General features: G+C 47.1%; 1 protein-coding gene across 13 annotated transcripts in view; it reads left to right on the top strand.

Annotated features, from left to right (window-relative positions):
* Positions 1 to 21,598, top strand: part of TIAM2 (TIAM Rac1 associated GEF 2) — a 240,784-nt gene that overhangs the window by 186,422 nt on the left and 32,764 nt on the right. For 12 of the 13 annotated variants that reach the window (XM_027082692.1, XM_027082682.1, XM_027082702.1 and 9 more), the window contains one exon: positions 5,329 to 5,432. The exons of the other annotated variant lie outside the window; for it this stretch is intronic. In XM_027082692.1, coding sequence (XP_026938493.1) covers positions 5,329 to 5,432 — 104 coding nt within the window. The remainder of the gene's footprint in view (positions 1 to 5,328; positions 5,433 to 21,598) is intronic. 13 annotated transcript variants of the gene reach the window in all.

The following is a 21,598-nucleotide window of genomic DNA, read 5'->3' as shown; positions in this document are numbered from 1 at the left end:
GAAAATCATGTCGCCCCGTAGGTGTGATGGCAGCACCCAGTAGGCATTTAAATCTCCACCAAGACACCCCGGCCTGGGTCTGTGATGAAGCTGAGATATTCCCTGTGATTCTCTGTGGGACAGGCTTTGCACAGATTCATCTCTTTAAGGCCAACTGGCCCGAGATAGGGGAACGCAGTCAGACTCACACGTTGCATCAGACCGAAACTTTCTGGACCACCCAGTTCCAGGAACTGACCTGGGGACTTTCCACCCAGCCCAGCCTTCCCGCCTTTCGAGGGGCGGGACTAACAGTCCCAAGACTGATGCAACTGGCACCAGATATTGCCACGATACCCGAAAAGACCGCCAAATAAGGAATACCCTGCGCCCTCCTGGATTCACCACACCCCTTTCCCTTCTTCCCCTATAAATTCTGCCCAAACCCTCGCCCGGGCGCAACTTCTCTGGCCCCTTTCTCTCGGACCAGTGAACCTCGCCCGGGAGCGTCCCCAAATAAAGCTTGTTTAAGCTCTCCTCCGTTCCTGGGTGCCGTTCCTTACAGTCACGGTTTCTAGAGTGTTTGTACCCTAGCATTTACATACTGAAATACATATTTTTTAAAAAATTGTTACTTTCCATTTATTTTTCGCCTTGTGTTACTATTAAGGCATATATTATTTTTTTGTGAAATTATGTGTGGAGATAGATTACGTTAAGAAGGAATTTTATTTCAGGATAGTAAAAGTATATATTATCAAAAGGGGGGCTTTGGAGCTTATAGTATTGAGAATCAGTGTACAATATGCTTTGAAGCACAAAAAGTGTAGTTTCAAAATAATTCCTGTTCTCATTGCCTGTCCTTTCAGTCTCCTTCAAATGAGTCCTCAGCCCACAAACTGAAGCAGAGCTTTTCCTGACGCTGTGACTACCATCATTTATTTCTCAAAAAAGTCTTACTGTGTTAAATAGGGGGAAACAAATGCTCTCCTCTCATGTTAGTTTCTTGTTTTTGGCCTCGGGATTGATATCTTCTCGAGATTTTAACTCAGTTCCTCTTACAGTTGCTGTTCCTGAGAACACAGTGGCATGCTCAGACTTCTCGCCTTTCTGGGAACCAGCTGTCTGGCTGCCGCCCGGGGAAGAGCACGTTGCCCGCCCTCCTGCAGCTAGAGGCTGCCTGGTGTCTCTGGGCGCTGCTGGCAGCCACCTGGGTGGGTGTCGGGGCCTGGGAAGGACTTGTTGCTTCTGCCCTTGCTGCCTGGTTGAGTAAGGAGGAAGCAGCCAGCAAGACGGGGTGATGGGATGGCCTCAGCCAGATGAGCCCAACATCCTAGCTGCCTGCTGAGCAGAGAGGTTCCTGAAGAGTAAGCAGCAGGTGGGAGATTGGCAGGGACGCCACCAAACCCTCTTCCCGACCCCCAGTGACACCTGTTTCCTGAAAGTCCCCTTTGCACACATCAGACTCAGCACCCAGATAGCCTGCTGCTGCTTACAGGCCTGGGGGAGATAAATGGCAAAGCCCACACTCCTGCATATTAACTGTGCTAAACTGGATCTGGAAGTGATGTAAATGCAGACTTTGAATTCACGTTGTGAGCTGTATGGGCGAAGCAACCTTAACTTTAGCATTTATCCTAACGTTGCCATTTTTAAGTTGATACCCAGGATGTTACTTGAACACATGTTTTGACCTTTAATTATGAAGGGTTTGGGGTTGCCAGTTACTTGGCCGACTGTGATACCTGTGGGGTCTGTACTGATGCCCAGAACAGGAAGACACTGAGTGACTAGGGCGTGTCTCACCTGAAGCCCCGTGTTTCCCTTGTTGTCTGTGGGGAACTATAGGGTGTGCAGGAGAGTGGGGGGCAGTCACCTTCTGGGATAGCCTGCCCAGTGTGTCGTCACTCTCCAAAAGTGTTTTAAAGGAGAAAGATGTCTGAGGCTGGTCTCATGTACGGCATCTGACACAGGACCTGGTACCCTGTGGGTGTGCAGTGCTCAGCCCCCATCCGACCAGGGGATAAATAAATGGACCGAGTGGTCCCCATGGAGGAACAGAGCCTGTGACGTGGAAAGTCGCGGCTCTGCTCACTCACGGCTGAGTAACAGCTCATGTCAGCAGAGTTAGATGCTACGTGTTTCAGATTGCTAGTCCTCCCCCCAAATTGTTAATTTCCACGGGGAATGAGAGGAGAAAGACAAAAGAGTGTATTTACCAGTTATAAATAGATGACTTGGCTTTGTAATTTTGTCATTTTTCATTATTTACAATCACATTGGCTAAAGACTCTTCCGGAGTGCGTCTGACCATCTGTCCTGCAGCAGCTGAGCCCAGGGTGGGCGGTGTTACGGCCCTGGTAACACATGCCCCGTGTTCCCCAGTAGGGATCCAGTGCCCCAACATGTGTCCAGTGAACAGGGCCACACGGAGGCTCTCCCAAAGTGGGAAGGCAGTTTTGGGCCGGGAGGGGAAGGATGTATTTACTCACTCTAGCAGCTGGCGCTCAGGATGTGGGCAGAGTGTAAGAGGGGCTATGCCTAGGCATTTGGCGCCCAGGACAGGATGTCAGCGCGGTGCCTGTTTAAAAGAGCTTTGTAAATAAGGATTCGAATTTTACCGGCCTCCACTTTTCTTCTGTTCTTCCAGAACCTACTTTGTTCTCATTTCTCCTCTAGAAAGAACGTGAAGGGCACACTGCTTTTTACAGACAGGGATGCAGGTCCAGTTGAAACGTGAGGCTCCTGGACCCAGGTCCGCAGCTGTGGATGCTGTCAAGCTAGGCTTCCTCGTGCTTTGCCGTCTCCAGGACAGTGCGGGCGCCCTGCTGGTGGGGTTGGAAGGGGAATCAGTCACCCCCGAGGCTCTGTCGATGCCCAGCTGCCTGTCAACCTCTTGAAATTTGGGTGGCGGAACAGCTCGAGACGTCCTATCTGCAGACCTGCCTTCTCAGGGGTCCCCGGGGCCAGCCTCGGTGGGAGCTGGGTCCTGTGATCCTTCCTGTCCAAGCCCTGCCTCAGAGAGGACCCACGCCACACCAAGGGCCTCCCTGAAGTTAAGGGGCTGCAGAGCCTCACCGATTCATAGTAAAGCCTTTGGTCCTGGGGTGAGCAGGATTTTGAGAGGAAGGGCATGGCATGTTCTGCTAGCAGGAAAACACTTTGCCTTTGTAAGAGGTGAAAGGTGGTTCTGGGAATTTCCAGCGTTTAAGGAAGTTCCAAAGTTGTGTGAATATATTGAAGTGATGACTCAGAATTCGCTTCCGCTTTTGACATCAGCCATGTTATTTTCTCCAGCATATCCATCTGGCGCCTCCGGGCTCCAAGGCTCCTTGTGGTCGTGCCGGCTCTGAGATCTTCAGGGGACTTGAGGTCGCTTTCATCTTTGTATCCCCAGAACGTAGTACATACCTGACACAGAGCAGGCGCTGTAGAAATCATCATCACGACTAAATGCATGGACTGTGTGTTGTATTTTCCTGTACTTAATACAGCTCTTTGGAAATATTGGAGCTTTTTATTTATAAGGTAAAGGCAGCAGTAATGCAGATCTGACTCTGTTGCCTAGGTAATGTATTTTTACATTGCGTGGCGTCGGTGGCATCGCTCTTTCTTGATTTCTTTGTGCTTCTCTGGCTGTTGCTTCTCTCTAAAGAGACAGCTACCTCCTGTCCTGCACACTGTGCCTTAGCAGCTCCAGGGCTCTCTCCCTGGGCCTCTTGTTGTCCCATTCTGCACATGCTCCCTGGAGGCACCATCCATCCCTGTGGCTTCACTGCCAAGTGTATGATGAGGGCTCCAAAGCCACATCCCTGTGCAGACCTTTCTTGCACTACTGGACTTGGGGGTGTGTTGCACTGGGTGGCCCACATGCATCTCAAGATCAGCTTTGCCAAAGCTGAGCTTGTGACTTCCACTCCCAGCCCGTACTCTCCCCATCTACCCAGTCACCTAAGACATAAAAGCCTTCCCACCTCCCTTGTCTGTATCTCCTTATGTGAAATAGGCGGCGTGGTCCTTTTCTGGGCAGGGTTAGGGTGTTAGAAGAAGTAAAAGGAAGAAGAAACTGGAGCTCCAGAATTCTGTAGACCATTATGACATTTTCTTGAGGTCACCTCTTGTGTAGTGATTGGTGGTATCAGCCTGGATCATGGACCAGCATTTCTGTCCATGAGTTCCAACAACCTCCTAGGGCTCCCATAGCTTCTAAGGGTCTCCTGGAGACCACTGTCCATGCCTCCATCATGCTGGATGGTTTGCCAATGTCTATCCATGCCTTTTCTGCCTAGATCAACTCAGACAGGTATGAGATTGATGACTTCTTTTTGTGGCTGACTGAGATCAGAGACCATCTGGTTTCACCTAGTTGAGAGGATAGTCTACCAAATACAAAAATTAGAATGAAAATCTGTGTAATATATATATATATATATTTTTGCGGTAAGCGGGCCCCTCACTGCTGTGGCCTCTTCCATTGCGGAGCACAGGCTCCGGACGCGCAGGCCCAGCGGCCACGGCTCACAGGCCCAGCCGCTCCACGGCATGTGGGATCCTCCCGGACCGGGGCACGAACCTACGTCCCCTGCATTGGCAGGCGGACCCTCAACCACTGCGCCATCAGGGAAACCCTGTGTAATATTTTGATAGAGGCTGGTCTTTCCATCTTTCTTGAATTTGTTAATTTGAGAACCACTGGAAAGAACCGTTGAGGATGGCATATGTGTATAAGTGTAGGTTGGAAAGGCACATGCTCTGCTCACCTTTTATATTGTTTCTTAACCCTTACTCTGGAAGTTAACAAAGGTTTACTGTTCTTCTTGGGACTTTCAATTTAGGATGTGGTCGATGCCAGAAAAAGAAGAATTATGCTCACAAATGAGCAATTTGTGGACTGTAATAAGAATCTACGGTGTTGCATCATTGGTTTACCCAGATATCCCTGGGGATTTTGCCCTCACTTAGCCAAAAATAAAGGAAGGAAAGTACCAACACTGTATAATAGTGTACTTAGTGAAGTTTGCACAGCAGTGACAAGAGTGGCCAAGCATTTAAGTCAGTGTTTTGATTGGTCATTGGCCTCCTTTGACCAAAACAGGCAAATGCTAAACAGGCAAAACAGATGCAAAACAGGCAGATGCAGTGCTTCTTCACTTAGCCAGAGCCCGGATCTGTTTTAGAAGACCAGCTATGCATATGGTAGCGTCAGTATCACTACGGACAATGGTGTCCTGCCTTCTAGGGTGTTAGTTAACTTTTTTCTTTCCTCTCTTTCTCTGAGCCTCTAAGTCATTCACTACTATTCTTTGCAGATGGCCAAACTCGCCTATGTTTTTGTCACTTTTCATGCAGATTTCAGCAATGTCCCTGACATCACAACTGGCCTGAAAAGGAGTCAGACTGATGGCACGCTGGACCAGGTTTCCCACAGGGAGAAGAAGGAGCAGACCTTCAGGGTAAGATGCTGCCCCAGATCCCAAACAAGGGCCTGGCAGGCAAGTGTTGATTCCCACCTGCACCTGAGGTGGGGAGAAAAAGATGGAGTTCTCCTATCCCTAGGTACAACAGTCAATACAAACATTTTTTTTTTTTTTTCTTTAAAGAAAATAGTTTCCTTCTTTATTTGAAGTGAAGTACTAGTAGGAATCCTTGACCTTGGCCCAACCTCTTGCCTGCCCTGTGGCATGCCACCAAAGAGTACTGCAAACGTGGCCATTTGTATACTAGGATGGTTTGACAAGGAAAATCTAAGCTCAGGTGTTCTGAGGGTCACGTAAAATTACTATTGTATTCATTTACTACATTTATTTTTGGCTGAAGAGAAACTGTTTTTGGAATGTTGTCATTTTGTTATAAAATATATAAAACGTAAACTTCGCCATTTTCACCACTTTTAAGTGTGCGCTTCATGGCATTAACATTCACAGTATTGTGCAAACCATTACCACTATCCATTTCCAGAACATTTCATCCTGCCAAATAGAAACTCAGTACCCGTTAGACAGTAACCACCCATGCATCCCACCCCCTAGTCCCCGGGAAGCCTCTGTTATACTTTCTGTCTCATTTGCCTGTTCTGGTTATGTCATGTGAGTGTGATCGTATAATATTTGTCCTTTTGTTTCTGCATAATGTTTTCAAGGTTCATCCATGTGGTAGCATGTATCAAAACTTTACTCCTTTTATGGCTGAATGATATTCCATTGTGTATATACACACACACACACACACACACACACACACACACACACTACATTTTGTTTATCCGTTCATCTATTGATGGACACGTGGGTTGTTTCCACCGTTTGGCTGTTGTGAGTAACACTGCAGTGACATTGGCATACAAATATCTGTTTAAAACCTTGTTTTCACTTCTTCTGGGTGTGCCACTCAGAGTGGAATTGCTGAGTCATGTGGTAATTCTATGTTTAGCTTTTTTGAGGAACAGCCCAACTGGCTTGCACAGCCAGCGCTGCGCCGTTTTACGTTCCCACCAGCAGTGCACGAGGGTTCCAGTTTTTTTTTTTTTTTTTTTTTTGCGGTATGCTGTTGTGGCCTCTCCCGTTGCGGAGTACAGGCTCCGGACGCGCAGGCTCAGCGGCCATGGCTCACGGGCCCAGCCGCTCCGCGGCATGTGGGATCCTCCCGGACCGGGGCACGAACCCGTGTCCCCTGCATCGGCAGGCGGACTTCCAACCACTGCGCCACCAGGGAAGCCCCCTTTCCTACATTTTTAACTGTTCTTAGTTAGCTCTCTTTTCAGAAATTGTCTGTCTGACATGATCTTTGTAAGTACACAGTCCAGTTTTAACTGACTTCGAGATTATAACTCTGTTTTATATTTCTTCCTTTTGTCTTAAATACAAAACAAGAGTGGAGGCAATGTAAACTATGATGGGTATTTAAAAAAATTTATAGCAGGACCACACCCCAGTTGGGTTTAAACTAATACTCGTAGGAGCCGGTCCTTAGGTGACTGGCCATTGGCCCAGCCCCAGGTGACTGGTGGTGGTGCTCAGTGTGGGATGGGTGGATGGGGTGGGATAGAGCCTGCCAGCTGCAGAGCAGGTTCAAGCGGCCACTGGCACCTGGCCTCACCTCTCTTCTCTGTTTCCCTTTCTTACCCCCTGAATTCCTCCCCCCATTCCCTAGCCACCTCCTCCAAAATCTCCCTTTCCTCTCTTCTCAGTTCCTCATACAAACCAAATACTCAGCTACTTTCACTGGCCTGGTTATGCCCCCAGGAAGCAATTTCTTTTACTAAACTGCAGTCATCAGCATTTTTAGTCTTTCTGCTCTGTTCTCTCTCTGGTGGTTATTTACTTGTGGGAACCCAATATTGTAGCTCAAATTCATCGTTTTTTTGGAAGCAGTGGATCCTAGAGCATCAAATAGATGCGTTTGGATTGCTTTGTCTTGACCTTTTTAAAAAAGGAGAACGCTAAGGCAACACTCAAGAAGCTAGGCTCTCTATTTAAGGTCAGTGTGGCTGTGCGGCACTGTCGCAGGTGGCAGCTTTGGGGAGATCATTAACGCCATTAGGGATAATGGTTTCCTCTCTGTTACGATGTTTGAGTTCCCCATTAAAATTCTTAAGGAGGAAATTAAATTCTTTTCCAGGTTTTATTTTATGTGAAGATTCAATCAAATAAATCTGCAGGAAGTTACCATGTTGAGGCTATTTCCATTTCTATTACTTAATGCCTATCGTAACTAAACAAAGGTTTTTAAGATGAACATTGGAGCATCAGTTAGAAATTTAGAAGAGGAGTGAAAACTGCAGTTCAGCTTGAAATTGGAGCTCTCTGAGCCCTAATTTTCATTGCTAAGATGATTAAAGGAAAAAGCAAAAGATATCAAGGAACACAGAAGAAAAAAATATTAAAGAATATTAGCATGTTAAGCATTTGCTGTCAGATTCCTCTCAAGTCTAGAGTAGTTATCAGCTCACCTTTTTCAAATTTGAAGATATCTATCTATAATAATGGATTTCAGTATATTTAAAAAAAATCCTAGCGAATGCCTAGCAGCTACTCGGTTTACATATTCTTTGTTCCTTGGGGAAAAAAGAATCTGTGATCATCCAAAGTGAGCGCTGTGATGGATAGTAGTGAAAAGGAAGTTTTGAAGAATTAAAAAATAAAATTTCTCTTCTCTCATTATCTTTAGCCTCCTAGAAACAGCAGGTTATATCTAAAAGCAATGCTTTCCTATTTTCCACACGGTGATTTGGGAGTTTTAGGGTGCCTGTCCAGCGGGTGCTGGTCCTGGGTCTTTCGGGATGGCCCTGGCGCTGTCCCATGGTGCCCACAGGAGGTGGTCACTCCCCAGAGGGGAGACCTGTCTCTGGTTCCTGGGCTTCTCATGCTGGCCCGTCAACCTTCTCAAGGGTCATTAACTTCTTTTCAGATAAGACCCTGGTTGAACCTGGGCTGTTTGGGGTATTTTTACTAACAATATTCTATACCTGAGAATCAGGAATAATGTCCCTTGAAAATCAAATGCAGCCTGGCTTGAAGAAGCACAGCTGTAAGTAGGGCTTTTGACAGCCCCGCAATTTCTGCAAATGGTTCATAATTGATTGCCGCCATTCTCCTCAAGGGTGCCTATTACTGTCACAGCTCTTTGTGTGCCCCTGTCAACCTCTCCGGTTTGGGGAATTTTTTTTTTTTCAATATTGTTAGCAGTCAGCTCGCACTACTGCAATAGTTTGGAGCCTGAAAGGAATAAACAGTTCTTTTGGAAGTGAGGGGGTTGAAGGAGTTTCTGGTTTGTCCTGGGAACTTGAGGTGTGTAAAGCAGTCCCCACAGAAGTGCCGCTTGCCTTGTTCGTCGCCCTCTGAGCTGGCTCTGCAGATGTGGCACTCGGTGGTCCTGCCGTCTCCCTGTGTGCCCTAACCCGGCACCTTCCCAGAGCAGGCGGGTTCAGGGCATGGGGTGGAAATCCAGAGCAAGGGGGTGAGCCTTCCCCAACCCCCAGGCTGCCTTGAAGGAAGAGCTTGGTGGCGCTAGGAAGCCCTTGTGAATGTGACTTGAAAGAACAGTTTGGGATTTTTTTCACTGCCTGGGATGAGAGTGAGAGAGAACGCGTGTCTTACTCATTTCCCAGCAGCCGACTTAGATGGAATCATTTCTCCCAGAGGGTGCAGGTTTCTTTGAACTTTTCCTTTCTATGTACAGCATGTAAGTAAACAAGGGCTTTGATTCTCAGGGATGTGCCTTCTGATCCAAATGTAGGCATGCTTGCGTGGTTTTCTTTTCTCTGTCTTGAAAGTTGATTTCACTCTAAAATGTCTAAAGACTGTTATGCAGACAAGATAAGCCTTTCTTTCCGGAAGGGATCCGGGCAGTAATCTTCAAGCACTCTTTACAGCTCAGGATTAAGAGAATTTCTTTCGGATACTAGTTGTTCGGTGGCACTGTCAACTTTTCCTTCCTCATTCCAAGGATGCATAGGTCTCTAAATGGATCTCTGAAATAGTTTGTCCTTTTGAAATAGAAAGGTATCAGAAAGTCCTAGGGAAATTTCAAAGATTTACTCTGTCAAATATGTTTGAAAAGAGAGAAGGATAATTTGAAGACAGTGAACAATTTTATGCTTTGTCAAATTTTCTTGGAGTGTTGTACATACTTGTATTGGGCGTATTGCTGTAAAAGAAAATCCACAAGAGTGAAACCCGTTTTCTGTAAGGTAAGCAGTGTTTTACTTCTGTTACTCCTGTTTAAATATTTTTTTTCAGCTTTTTAGAAAAATGTTATGTAATCACCTCGGGTGTAGCTTTGGCAGTGATTATTCTCGCAGTTTGTGGGCGTGGTGTTGATGGAACAGAGAGCACTGAGGATCTGGAGACAGATAGCCTTGACAACTGTGTGTTGTGCTGTTTGCAATTTAATCCTGTTGAGAATATATTTTGTCCTGTTTATTTTTTCAAGGTAGAAAAAAGGGACATGCACTGATGGTTAGGTTTTGGTGTCCGGCATGAACATAACTTGCGTTGAATATTTAATGCCTGCTCACCCACTTAGCTTAACCTTTTGAGTTTTTTGCATGAATTGCTTTGAAGAGCTTGCATCTCTAAGAAGCTACAGGAAAAGAAAAAGATTCATGGATCGTGTGATTTATTTTTCAGCATTTTTAACTGTATATCTTTCTTGCCTGTCTTTGAGTGTCCTGCATTATTTCAGGATCTCTTGGTTGTAAGATGCTCTTGTTAAAAAGTCCAGCGAAAATAGAATGTATTTGTAAATAGCAGTCTTTCTACATGGCTGCCGTTGAATAGATTAATCATGATCCTTTTTCAGAAACTAAACATGCCTATTTCTGAATGCATGCTATCTGACATAATTCCTGTAGGAGTGAACAGAGAGGTTGCATCCTTACAGCAAACCCATTTGTCCCTGAAAAATGATCCGGAGCCTGATGTTCCCCAGTAGTGAGACAATCATCTTTCACAGTGATTCAATTCCGGGTAGCCTTTTCTTGTAGGTGGTGGTATAATAGAAAGAACTCTTGATCTCAGTAGTTGGAAACCTGGATCTGTATCCTGGGCTACCAGGCTTTACCACTGCGTGCCCTGGGGCAAGGTACTCGGTCTTACTAAGCCTCTGTGTCCTCATCTGTAAGTAAAAATAACAATAGCTCCAAGCCTGTGTAGTGGAGAGGATCGTGGATGACTAGAAGCCCAGACATGAGAGATTGATTATTAGGCGAGCAGCAACCCCGCTTCCCGACGTGGCTCATACATTTGCACGTTTTGAATGCTTTCCCACTCTGCTCACCTAATGCACGACTTAGCCACAAGGCTGCCTACCCAGTCTTCTTGAAGTTAGTGTCTGTGGTCAAATCCTGCTGAGCTGTCCCCTGAGATAAAAAAGAATTGGAAGCCGAGGGCCTTGGCCATGGAGTCCTCTTAGCTCTTTGTCATCTGCATGGAGACAAAGCCTGCCCATCTTTTAGCTTATTTTTCTTAGGTAGACTGTTGTGAGTTGATGACCTTTTCTAAAGGGCTGTTCAAATGACTGAATAAAAGCAGTGTATGTTAGGTTTGCCTTTATCCTTAGCAGGAGTGAGCTGTGAATGAGAGATGCTTAGGAGGTCTTGCAGACTCTTCGCCTTTTGGAAGAGAGGCATCACTTCAGGGCAGAGAGAGTCACCAAGGGCACAGAAGGACACAGGCTGGGAGGGATCAAAGTAGAGCTGAGTTCCGCATTAGCTCTCCAACGCACTGTTCTACATTTCTAGCACCCTGCTTCCTTTCGGAAGGGACTTGGGGGCAAGTTGGTGAACTTGTTTGAAATGTCTGGGATTCATTTTCATTGGCGTCTGAAAGGCCATTTGGTCTCTTTGTAGTTTGCTGGATTTTTAAAAAAATTTCCCGTTTTCCTAGCTTCAGGGTGTTAGCCCCCTGTTCTTGGTCCGTCCTTGATTGTTAGGGCTGATGTGCCGGGGAGATGCCAAGTCTTTGCTGGAGTGAAAGGAAGGGACATCACTGCCCTCTTTGTGGCCAAGGATTATTTATACACTCTGTCCCACAGGCTTCGATGCCACTCACAGTGTCAGATGAGGGAAGGAAAGAAAGGAGGAAAACCAAATCTCAGCGCCGGGCGTGGGCGGGCCCGTTGCGAGTGGAGGTGTGGGGTGCCTCACGCCCTGCAGCGGGAAGACTTCAAGTGGGTGGCTTCCTGGCCGCAGCCTGGGACAGGAGGGCGTGCCCAGTGGAGGAGGGGACACGGTGGCAGGGGGAAGAAATCTCACCGGTGCTGGCCTCTCTCTCCACTTCCTCTCACAGCCCCTGCCCCCATCGACGTGACTGTGGTCCTAAAGGGGTCTGTGTTAGGCCCGGTGTGTCCCTGGACAGGGCACACCGGCCAGTGGAAGGGGGCTGTCACTGCTGGCTGAGAGCTGTGGGCCACCTGGGGCCAGATACCCAGAAGCTGCCCCCAGCTGGGTGATGCCTGACGAGGGCCCAAAGGCCTGAGCCTCTGCCTTGGGGGCTCCTAGAGCTCCCGCGCGGGGCTGGCTCGCCCAGGGGGCGGGGCCCTGTGCACACGTGGGATGTGCCTGTGGGCAGGCAGCAGGGGCGGGGAGCCCGACGGCACAGGTCTCGGCTCGGGGAGGCCTGGGGCCGCCGCGCCCCCTGCTCTCCGGCTGCACTTGTGAGGTGGGGACCCCAGCACCCGAGAGCTCACTCAGCCACCTTCCCTTTGTGCCCCGGTGGCGGGGGCTTTCCTATGAACTCGCTGGCTCCGTGTCCCTCTGGCCTCTTCTTTCACTCTGCCCTCTGTTGTCCCCAGCCCTCTGCTTCCCCAGCCTCCGTCCCCTGCTCTCTCGCTCTCTCCTCCAGGCTTTTCCTTTCCATCCTGTTTTTCTGGGCAAAAGAAAACATTGTCACGGCGAGGCATCTGCAGAGTCACACAGTGGAGAAGAGCCCCCCCCCCCCCCCCGAGTGGCAGAGTGGCAGCGGCGGGAGTCACCGCGGGCCGCCGTGCCGTCGGGGCCCGGCAGCTGGACGGACGCGCTCTGGCTCCGCTTGCTGACGTGGTGAGCGCAGCCCCCTCCTCACGCCGTGGGGCGCTGAGGCCAAGGGGGGCCCAGAGCCAAGGCCACCCAGGGTGGACCCTGACCGCAGAGATGCCGCAGGGCCAGTCCGGGTCTTAACCGGATGACCGACCCACCACACTTACTTCTGATGCCGGCCCCTCCCTCCTCTTCCTCCCCTTTGGAACAGCGGGAGCTGTGGTTTCGCTCCTGTCCTCTCTGGGATGCAACCGCAGAGGGATGTGCTGGTCCTTTGCAAGGTGCCGGCCACCCACACCTCGGGGCTGGACAGGGGCCTCGGCCTGCTCCTTGAGACCTCGCCTTCGGTGCCGGCGCCTGGACTAGTCCAGGAGGGGGCTGGGCTGTGAGCTCCCTGTGTTCTGCTGGCTGAGGAGTGGGCCGCGTGCTCTTGGATACGGTCGTGGGGGAGAGGTCGTGGCCTCCATCTATCCCCCATCCTCATCCTCTTTGGCGTTCAGCCTTCTATTTCTCCGTCTTTCTTTCTGGGCCTCCTGGGTTGGACATAGAGAGTTATAGAGACTTGAGGATAGCTTTGCTTTTTGGGAGAAGAAAGCAGGGAGTCTGAGTTTCTCAGGCCGAACCCTAACCTCAGTAAACGCCGTTTGCAGGCTCTTGTGTATGCTCAGGGGAAGCCTCCTGGACGGCAGGCGGCCTCAGAGGAAGGGCACGTAGGATTTTGCTCCAGGTCTCGCAGGGAGTCCTTGTGTCCTCGGATAAGTCATCACGCATCTGTGTCTGTGCAGCTGGGGGCTGGGTCTGTCCATCTTGGCGGCCCATCCTGGCTCCGAGCGTCTGTGGACGCTCAGAAAATTGCTCAGATGCCTACGTAAAAAGTCACCCACGGGCTTCCCTGGTGGCGCAGTGGTTGAGAGTCCGCCTGCTGATGCAGGGGACGCGGGTTCGTGCCCCGGTCCGGGAAGATCCCACATGCCGCGGAGCGGCTGGGCCCGTGAGCCATGGCCGCTGAGCCTGCGCGTCCGGAGCCTGTGCTCCGCAACGGGAGAGGCCATGACAGTGAGAGGCCCGCATACCGCAAAAAAAAAAAAAGTCACCCACGATTCCAGGGAGCTCATTGAACTTATGATGTTTATCCATGGATTCCCCCTTAGGAATCGATGAACTCTGAGTTCAGAATTCTGACTTGGAGTGAACATCTGAATCATCTAGCTTCTGTCTTGACTTAATATTATGGACATGACAGAATCAGTTATCAAGTACCCACAATAAGAAAAGCACTGCATGACATTTGAACTTTGTTTTCATCTTCAAGTCTACTTGGTTGGGTGGGGTTGGCTATCAGTGCTGGATTCTTTTAACGTGCTAGGAGATCGAGGACCATCAGATACATAACAGCCCCTCCCTAGATGGCAAAACACTGCTAAGCTGAGACAAGGAGGCCATATTGGTGGTGGTGGGCAGACATCCCTAGATGGTTAACACCAACTGTAACACTGTGTGCTGCTGTCAGAGCATTTCAGAAAGTTTTATTTTCTGTAATTAGTGAAAAAGAAGTGATTTGGGGGGGGGGGACACGAGTTTAAATTTTGATTCCAAAGCAAAATTGTGGGAAACTCATTTTTGTAAAATGAGCCGCCGTCTGAGGACCAGGAGGGGTGGTCTACATGCTCAGTCTGGGGCTGATCAGGCAGTCCCTGTGTTTCTCTTCTGAGAGCATCACCCCGGCCGCTTCCACATCAGCAGGTGAGCTGAGTCTTAGCTGCTGCTCACTCCGTCCCTTTCTTTGGAAGGATTTACAGCCATGGTTACAGTCTAATTCTGGCGGCCACTGCTTGGGCACCAGGAATCTTTATCCATCTTCTCTGTAGTATCTGCCAAGAATAGGGGTAGCATCACACTGCTTGTTCATTCCTTTACTAACATCTCCTTCACAAAGGTGCTGTCAGCTGTTAGCCGTCGCTGAGAGCTCTGAGATAGTCCTTTCAGTGTTCTGTGTACGTAGAGACGGCAGTTGAACGAACCCTCTGATTGTGCTGGGTCAGTGAAGGTGTACTTGAGCCTGAGGGCTTCTTTGTGATTTTCATGACTCATAGCAGATTCTCACCTTTTGATAATGTCCCAGCCCCACGGGGTAGCCGCTTTCACTTTTAAAAAGAAAAAAAAATTCTGAGAAGTTGTTCCGAGTCATTTGGCGTTTCCCCCGCACTCTCCTCTTTGAGTAGATTTCTGTGCCATGCTCCTTGGGGCTGGGCGGCTGGCCGAGGGGAGCTGGGGAGACGGGGGACTCTGCCCGGGAGCCCTTCACACAGCAGGCGTTAGTGGTTTCACCCAGATCCCGGCTTCCAACTGCTGAGAGTGAGGAAGGGATTATTAGTTTTGTAAATCAGTCTCCTGCGGTTCTTGATAATAGCATGAAGAACAGGACAACAGAAACTGTATTTGCCGCATAAGATGTTAGCATTAGGGGAAACTGACGGAAAGATAATACAGGAACTCTCTGTCCTTTACGACTCTTCTGTAAGTCTCATATTATTTCAAAATAAAAAATGTTTTTAAATGGCCAAGAAAAATGTATTTGTCACTAACATGGGAGACTGGAGAAAATGGGAGGTGTGTTTTTACAGACGCCTCGCAATTCTTTTCTCCACTTCACTCTTTTGCTCGTCGCCACCTCCTTCTCTCTTATTTTGTTGGTTCAGCCCCCAGTGCCCCCCTCATCCCCGTGGCTCACCTTCCCTCACGCTCTCAGATCCTTGGCTGCCACCTAAGTTCTCTTGTGTTTTCAGAAAATGGATGTCAGATGAGGAAGCCCTTCCATGTGCAACTGCTTAGGAAGTCCCCGCCTGGCACTGGCACAGGCTGGGGGTTTCGTTCTAAGTGCTTAGAAGCCACAAGTGTCACATAGCTTGAGGAGTCCTGCCATCTTCCACCTCTCAAGCTGCTCTGAGCTGGCTTTGGAATGTTCTAGAATCCATTCCCTTCTCGGTTCATACAGTCACAAGATAAAGGATAGTCAGATGAGAAGCCTGGCCCGGCCCCATGGCCTGGGGGCTCCAGGCATCAGGATGGACATCAGGATGGGCCCAGGCATGCTCTGCTCTCCCCTCGGTAGCCTTGCGAGATCTTGTATGTCGTGCTTTTATAGATGAGTTTCCAAGATGGAAAGGCTGATTATCCAACCAGTAACTTCAGGTGAGATTTAAAAACAGTCTTCTATGTCTGAGCCTTAAAAAAAAAAAGATGTTTTTGTTTGTTTTTTTATTTGTTTGTTTGTTTTTTATTGAACTTACAATGCCGTGTTAGTTTCAGGTGTATAGCAAAGAGATTCTTACGCAAAAAAGTTGTAAATTTACATTGTGTCATGGTCACATTGTCTCTGATGTATTTCAGTTTTACTTGAGGGTATGTCTGTCTGTGCACCCCTTCCCTAGGTCATCACCTGTTCTCCTAACCCCAGGGAAGCATGGCTTTGGTTACTTTGTATTTATTGGTTTGCTGTTTTCTAGAAGCTTGATCAGAATTGCCAAACCATTTATTGAACGTGGTTGTTGTCCTAGTTTAACTGTTATTACTTCCTTTCTGTTATTTAGGTAATGTTAAATTTTAGAGATGGGTTGGTGGTAAAGTCTCAGATAAATGTGTATGCTGTGGGCACTTTTCGTATGAGGTGATTATTTTGAGACCCCCCCCCACCCCCGGCAGTAAGAAGCAATGCAGAGTAATGTAACAGACTGGACTATCACATTGCTGAAATCCAGCAAAAACGTTTAACTAAAACCACAAGTCAGGGGCCACGCAGGTTGTACCTGTGCTCACTCAAGGCAGATAGGTAGTGCTTGGCAATACCCACACCCAATTAAGGCTGTCGGGATTTTAACAAATAATTTGATTTTTTTCATATTGTTACGATTTTTTTTCTCCCCAAAGCTGCAATTTTTTTTTTTTTTTTTTTTTTTTTTGAGGTACGCGGGCCTCTCACTGCTGTGGCCTCTCCCGTTGCGGAGCACAGGCTCCGGACGCGCAGGCTCAGTGGCCATGGCTCACGGGCCCAGCCGCTCCGCGGCATGTGGGATCTTCCCAGACCAGGGCACGAACCCGCGTCCCCTGCATCGGCAGGCGGACTCTCAACTACTGCGCCACCAGGGAAGCCCTGCAATTTTTTTTGAAACTAAATTCCAAACGTTACTTTCAGCTGAATATTAGAACTGAAAATCCAGGCCTTTTTATGCACGAAGTGGGTGTGGTGTGTTTCAGACAAATCGTAGCACCTGGACCCTTTGTCCCTAACCCCGTGACAGTCTTCATAAGTGACTGTGGGGCGTCCTGGTGCATGAAACCTCGTGGAGCAGAACTCACTGGAAGTCAGTGTAACTGTTAAGCTGTCCCAAAGGGACCAGCCTCGAGAGGGCATGGGGAGGAGGGTGGGCTGCCGTCTTCCTGAAGCTGCAGCGGGGGTCCCATGTGCCGATCTGTCTAGGTGGCCACCTCGGTTTGCTGGGCATCCATGACAGCTCTGCTTCTCAGTGGCAGCTAGAGATTGTAAATGGTAAAGTTGAAATGCTCAGGGAAGTTCTTTAAGAATTTGTAAATTCAGGTGGGGAAAAAGGCTCCCTGCATTACCCCAGGTCAGAGCATGTGCCCGTCTACCTGTCCCAGTGAGGGCAGCCATGGCTTGGTTTCTTCTGGACAGTGGTTACGGGGTAGAGGCAAGCGTGCTGCCTGTTTTGTGCCTCCTTCCTTAGGGGTTGAGCATTGCTGTCACTTTCGGTTGACTGATCGTCCCCACGGCCAAGGCTATTCCAAACCGCACATTTGCAGTTCACATTAGGAGGGTGAGATACGTAAGAAAAATAAGAGGATTCACTAGAAGGGTTTCATCCCCTGCTGTACTAATTTGAAGAGTAGAGGTTTACCGCTTAACTTGCTGGACCAGGCAGGAGGTGGCCCTGGGTGCCGGGAGCCTCGCTCACTCTCACTGGTTAGTGGACTTTAGGAAAGTCACCTCACCTTCTGAGGCCCTTATATCCTTACTCACTAAAAAAGAATGGGATTATATTGCCATGACAGTTCCATGGAAGTGAAAGGACTTTGCAAGCTGCCCTTAGCATGTGATGCTCAGCCCTTAGCATGCACTGTGAATTTTATATACAGCATCTCATGAAAACCCCATTTTCTCCCCAGCAGCCCTATTGAGTAGATATCACGAGCCCCTTTCAGTGTGAGAGAACTGAGATGGGAGAAGCTAACTGATGGTCCGGTCAGTGGTGGGGCAGCGTTCACAGCCAGCTCTGCTGGATGCTAAAGTCCATTCTTTCCACTCCACCCATCTGACCAGTAAGGAGAATGTGGTGCTGATTATAGAGGAAAGGGGGAAACCACATGCACAACGGTGCATTTAAATACCAGAGACATGTACTTGACTTAAAGGCAGAGCAACTCTGTTTGTTCAGTTGTGGGTATGATGTTAGAAATCCGGACACAGCTTTTTGATTCTTTAGCTTAATTTACAGACGTGGTTAAGCAATGTACATGTGTTATTTTGTTGTTGTTTTTGTTTGTTTTGTTTTGGCCTTTAAAGAATCTGTTTCATAGAGCTATAATGAAATTTGTGGAGTTGCTATTGTCAACAAATTTGAAATCTGTTGCAGAAAAGTTCTCAAGTCCCAGACTACCAAGTACTAATATCTGATAGTTGCATCTGACTAGTGATTAGTTTGATAATTTGGAGTGTAGTTTTGTACTAGGTGCAGGCCATATGTGAATATTTTCACCTCCAACTTGTTTTTCAATAGATAAAATTCATGTTTTAAAATCTGTCACTATATAATAACCTTAACATTAAAATAATACAGTATAACTAGTAGATACTGGTCTTTTAAAAAAGAACATTTAAAACTGTATGTTGGGGGTACACAAAAGTACAGCGATACTGGAGAAGACCACTTATATCTGAACAGAATTGCTCTTCTCTCCCGGAGCTGGTTGGGTGTCTTCTTCCTGGATCTTCAGTGCATTGGTAGCTGAGAGTCCCACCCTGGGTATATCTGCATAGAGCAGAGGGTCTAGTAATATTGAATTATAATTTTTGTCAGTAATGCCTAGAGAACATTTCTTCATAAATTTATAACTTTCCTGATGTGAACATACCTTTTAATGTTAGGTTTTCCATGGGAGCTCACTCCTTGTAGGATTTATGTAGACCCCTCCCCCCAAAAAACCCCAAAGGGTTAAAGAAAACACTTGATTTGTATTTGTTTTAACATCTTTATTGGGGTACAATTGCTTTACAGTGGTGTGTTAGTTTCTGCTTTATAACAAAGTGAATCAGCTATAGATATACATATATCCCCATATCTCCTCCCTCTTGCATCTCCATCCCACCCTCCCTATCCCACCCCTCTAGGTGGTCACAAAGCACCGAGCTGATCTCCCTGTGCTATGCGGCTGCTTCCCACTAGCTATCTGTTTTACGTTTGGTAGTGTATATATGTCCATGCCACTCTCTCACTTTGTCACAGCTTATCCTTGCCCCTCCTCACATCCTCAAGTCCATTCTCCAGTGGGTCTGTGTCTTTATTCCCATCTTATCCCTAGGTTCTTCATGACCTTTTTTTTTTTTCTTAGATTCCATATATATATGTGTTAGCATACGGTATTTGTTTTTCTCTTTCTGACTTACTTCGCTCTGTATGACAGACTCTAGGTCCATCCACCTCACTACAAATAACTCAGTTTCGTTTCGTTTTATGGCTGAGTAATATTCCATTGTATATATGTGCCACATCTTCTTTATCCATTCATCCGATGATGGACACTTAGGTTGCTTCCATCTCTATTGTAAATAGAGCTGTAATGAACAGTTTGGTACATGACTCTTTTTGAATTATGGTTTTCTCAGGGTATATGCCCAGTAGTAGGATTGCTGGGTCGTATGGTAGTTCTATTTGTAGTTTTTTAAGGAACCTCCATACTGTTCTCCATAGTGGCTGCATCAATTTACATTCCCACCAGCAGTGCAAGGGGGTTCCCTTTTCTCCACACCCTCTCCAGCATTTATTGTTTCTAGATTTTTTGATGATGGCCATTCTGACCGGTGTGAGATGATATCTCATTGTAGTTTTGATTTGCATTTCTCTAATGATTAATGATGTTGAGCATTCTTTCATGTGTTTGTTGGCAGTCTGTATATCTTCTTTGGAGAAATGTCTATTTAGGTCTTCTGCCCATTTTTGGATTGGGTTGTTTGTTTTTATGTTATTGAGCTGCATGAGCTGCTTGTAAATTTGGGAGAGTAATCCTTTGTCAGTTGCTTCATTTGCAAATATTTTCTCCCATTCTGAGGGTTGTCTTTTGGTCTTGTTTATGGTTCCCTTTGCTGTGCAAAAGCTTTGAAGTTTCATTAGGTCCCAGTTGTTTATTTTCGTTTTTCTTTCCATTACTCTAGGAGGTGGGTCAAAAAGGATCTTGCTGTGATTTATGTCATAGAGTGTTCTGCCTATGTTTTCCTCTAGAGTTTGATAGTTTCTGGCCTTACATTTAGATCTTTAATCCATTTTGAGCTTATTTTTGTGTTTGGTGTTAGGGAGTGTTCTAATCTCATACTTTTACATGTACCTGTCCAGTTTTCCCAGCACCACTTATTGAAGAGGGTGTCTTTTCTCCACTGTATATTCTTGCATCCTTTATCAAAGATAAGATGACCATATATGCGTGGGTTTATCTCTGGGCTTTCTGTCCTGTTCCATTGATCTATATTCCTGTTTTTGTGCCAGTACCATACTGTCTTGATTACTGTAGCTTTGTAGTATAGTCTGAAGTCAGGGAGCCTGATTCCTCCAGCTCCATTTTTCATTCTCAAGATTGCTTTGGCTATTCGGGGTCTTTTTTGTTTCCATACAAATTGTGAAATTTTTTGTTATAGTTCTGTGAAAAATGCCAGTGGTAGTTTGATAGGGATTGCATTGAATCTGTAGATTGCTTTGGGTAGTAGAGTCATTTTCACAATGTTGATACTTCCAATCCAAGAACATGGTATATCTCTCCGTCTATTTGTATCATCTTTAATTTCTTTCATCAGTGTCTTATAATTTTCTGCATACAGGTCTTTTGTCTCCTTAGGTAGGTTTATTCCTAGATATTTTATGCTTTTTGTTGCAATGGTAAATGGGAGTGTTTTCTTAATTTCATTTTCACATTTTTCATCATTAGTGTATAGGAATGCCAGAGATTTCTGTGCATTAATTTTGTATCCTGCTACTTTACCAGATTCATTGATTAGCTCTAGTAGTTTTCTGGTAGCATCTTTGGGATTCTGTATGTATAGTATCATGTCATCTGCAAACAGTGACAGCTTTACTTCTTCTTTTCCGATTTGGATTCCTTTTATTCCTGCTCTCTTTCTTTGGTATTGGGAGAAACATTGCAGGAAAGAAAGGGCACCTTTTAACAACAGTAAACGTGTCCTAGTAGTGTCTATCTTGTGGATTCCTACAAAAATATTTCTTAAGATAAAATTATTATATGGCAACAATAATGATATTTAATAAGAAGACTTGGGACACTGGTGGGGTTACATGCGTTAAGAGCAACGAAGGGCAGATAACAAGATGACGGTATTAGCCTGTGGTGCCGTGAAGCCCCCCACCATCCCCACTTCCCTACGGGTCAGGGAAGTCTGTGAGGGTGTGGAGGCCCCTGGCTTATGTTCCACAAGAAGGTAGACCAGGCCAACTGTTTAGAGCCAGCTGAGATGTAACGCTACGACTGAAGCTGGAAGCTGATCTAAGGTGCCCAAGGAGTATCATCAGAGAACTGGGGTAGGGGAAACTGAATTGTAGTTTTCTGAGAATCTTAGAACTGCTCCCAGGGCTGAGGGCTTGGTCTGCAGCTGGGAAGCAGGTGTTGCCCTGCTTTTTGGTTTTCTAGGTAAGGCAACCAGGAACCCTTGTAGATTACAACGAGAAAGAAAATATAGTTCTCAAGGTACCAGGGCAAAGAGAGAAGACTCAGCTGGGGGACAGTCCGGGCTTAGGTAGGTGGGCAGAGCTGTCCTAGGCAGAGTCATACACAGCCTGAGCTTTGAACCTCAGCGTGCGGGGCCCCCCA

This window comes from Aethalodelphis obliquidens, unplaced genomic scaffold, assembly GCF_003676395.1.
Source record: "Aethalodelphis obliquidens isolate GAN/ISIS:26980383/991018 unplaced genomic scaffold, ASM367639v1 scaffold3, whole genome shotgun sequence".
Taxonomy (NCBI): domain Eukaryota; kingdom Metazoa; phylum Chordata; class Mammalia; order Artiodactyla; family Delphinidae; genus Aethalodelphis; species Aethalodelphis obliquidens.
The sequence above is the reverse complement of the archived record's forward strand: the minus strand, read 5'-3'. Positions and strand labels throughout refer to the sequence as shown.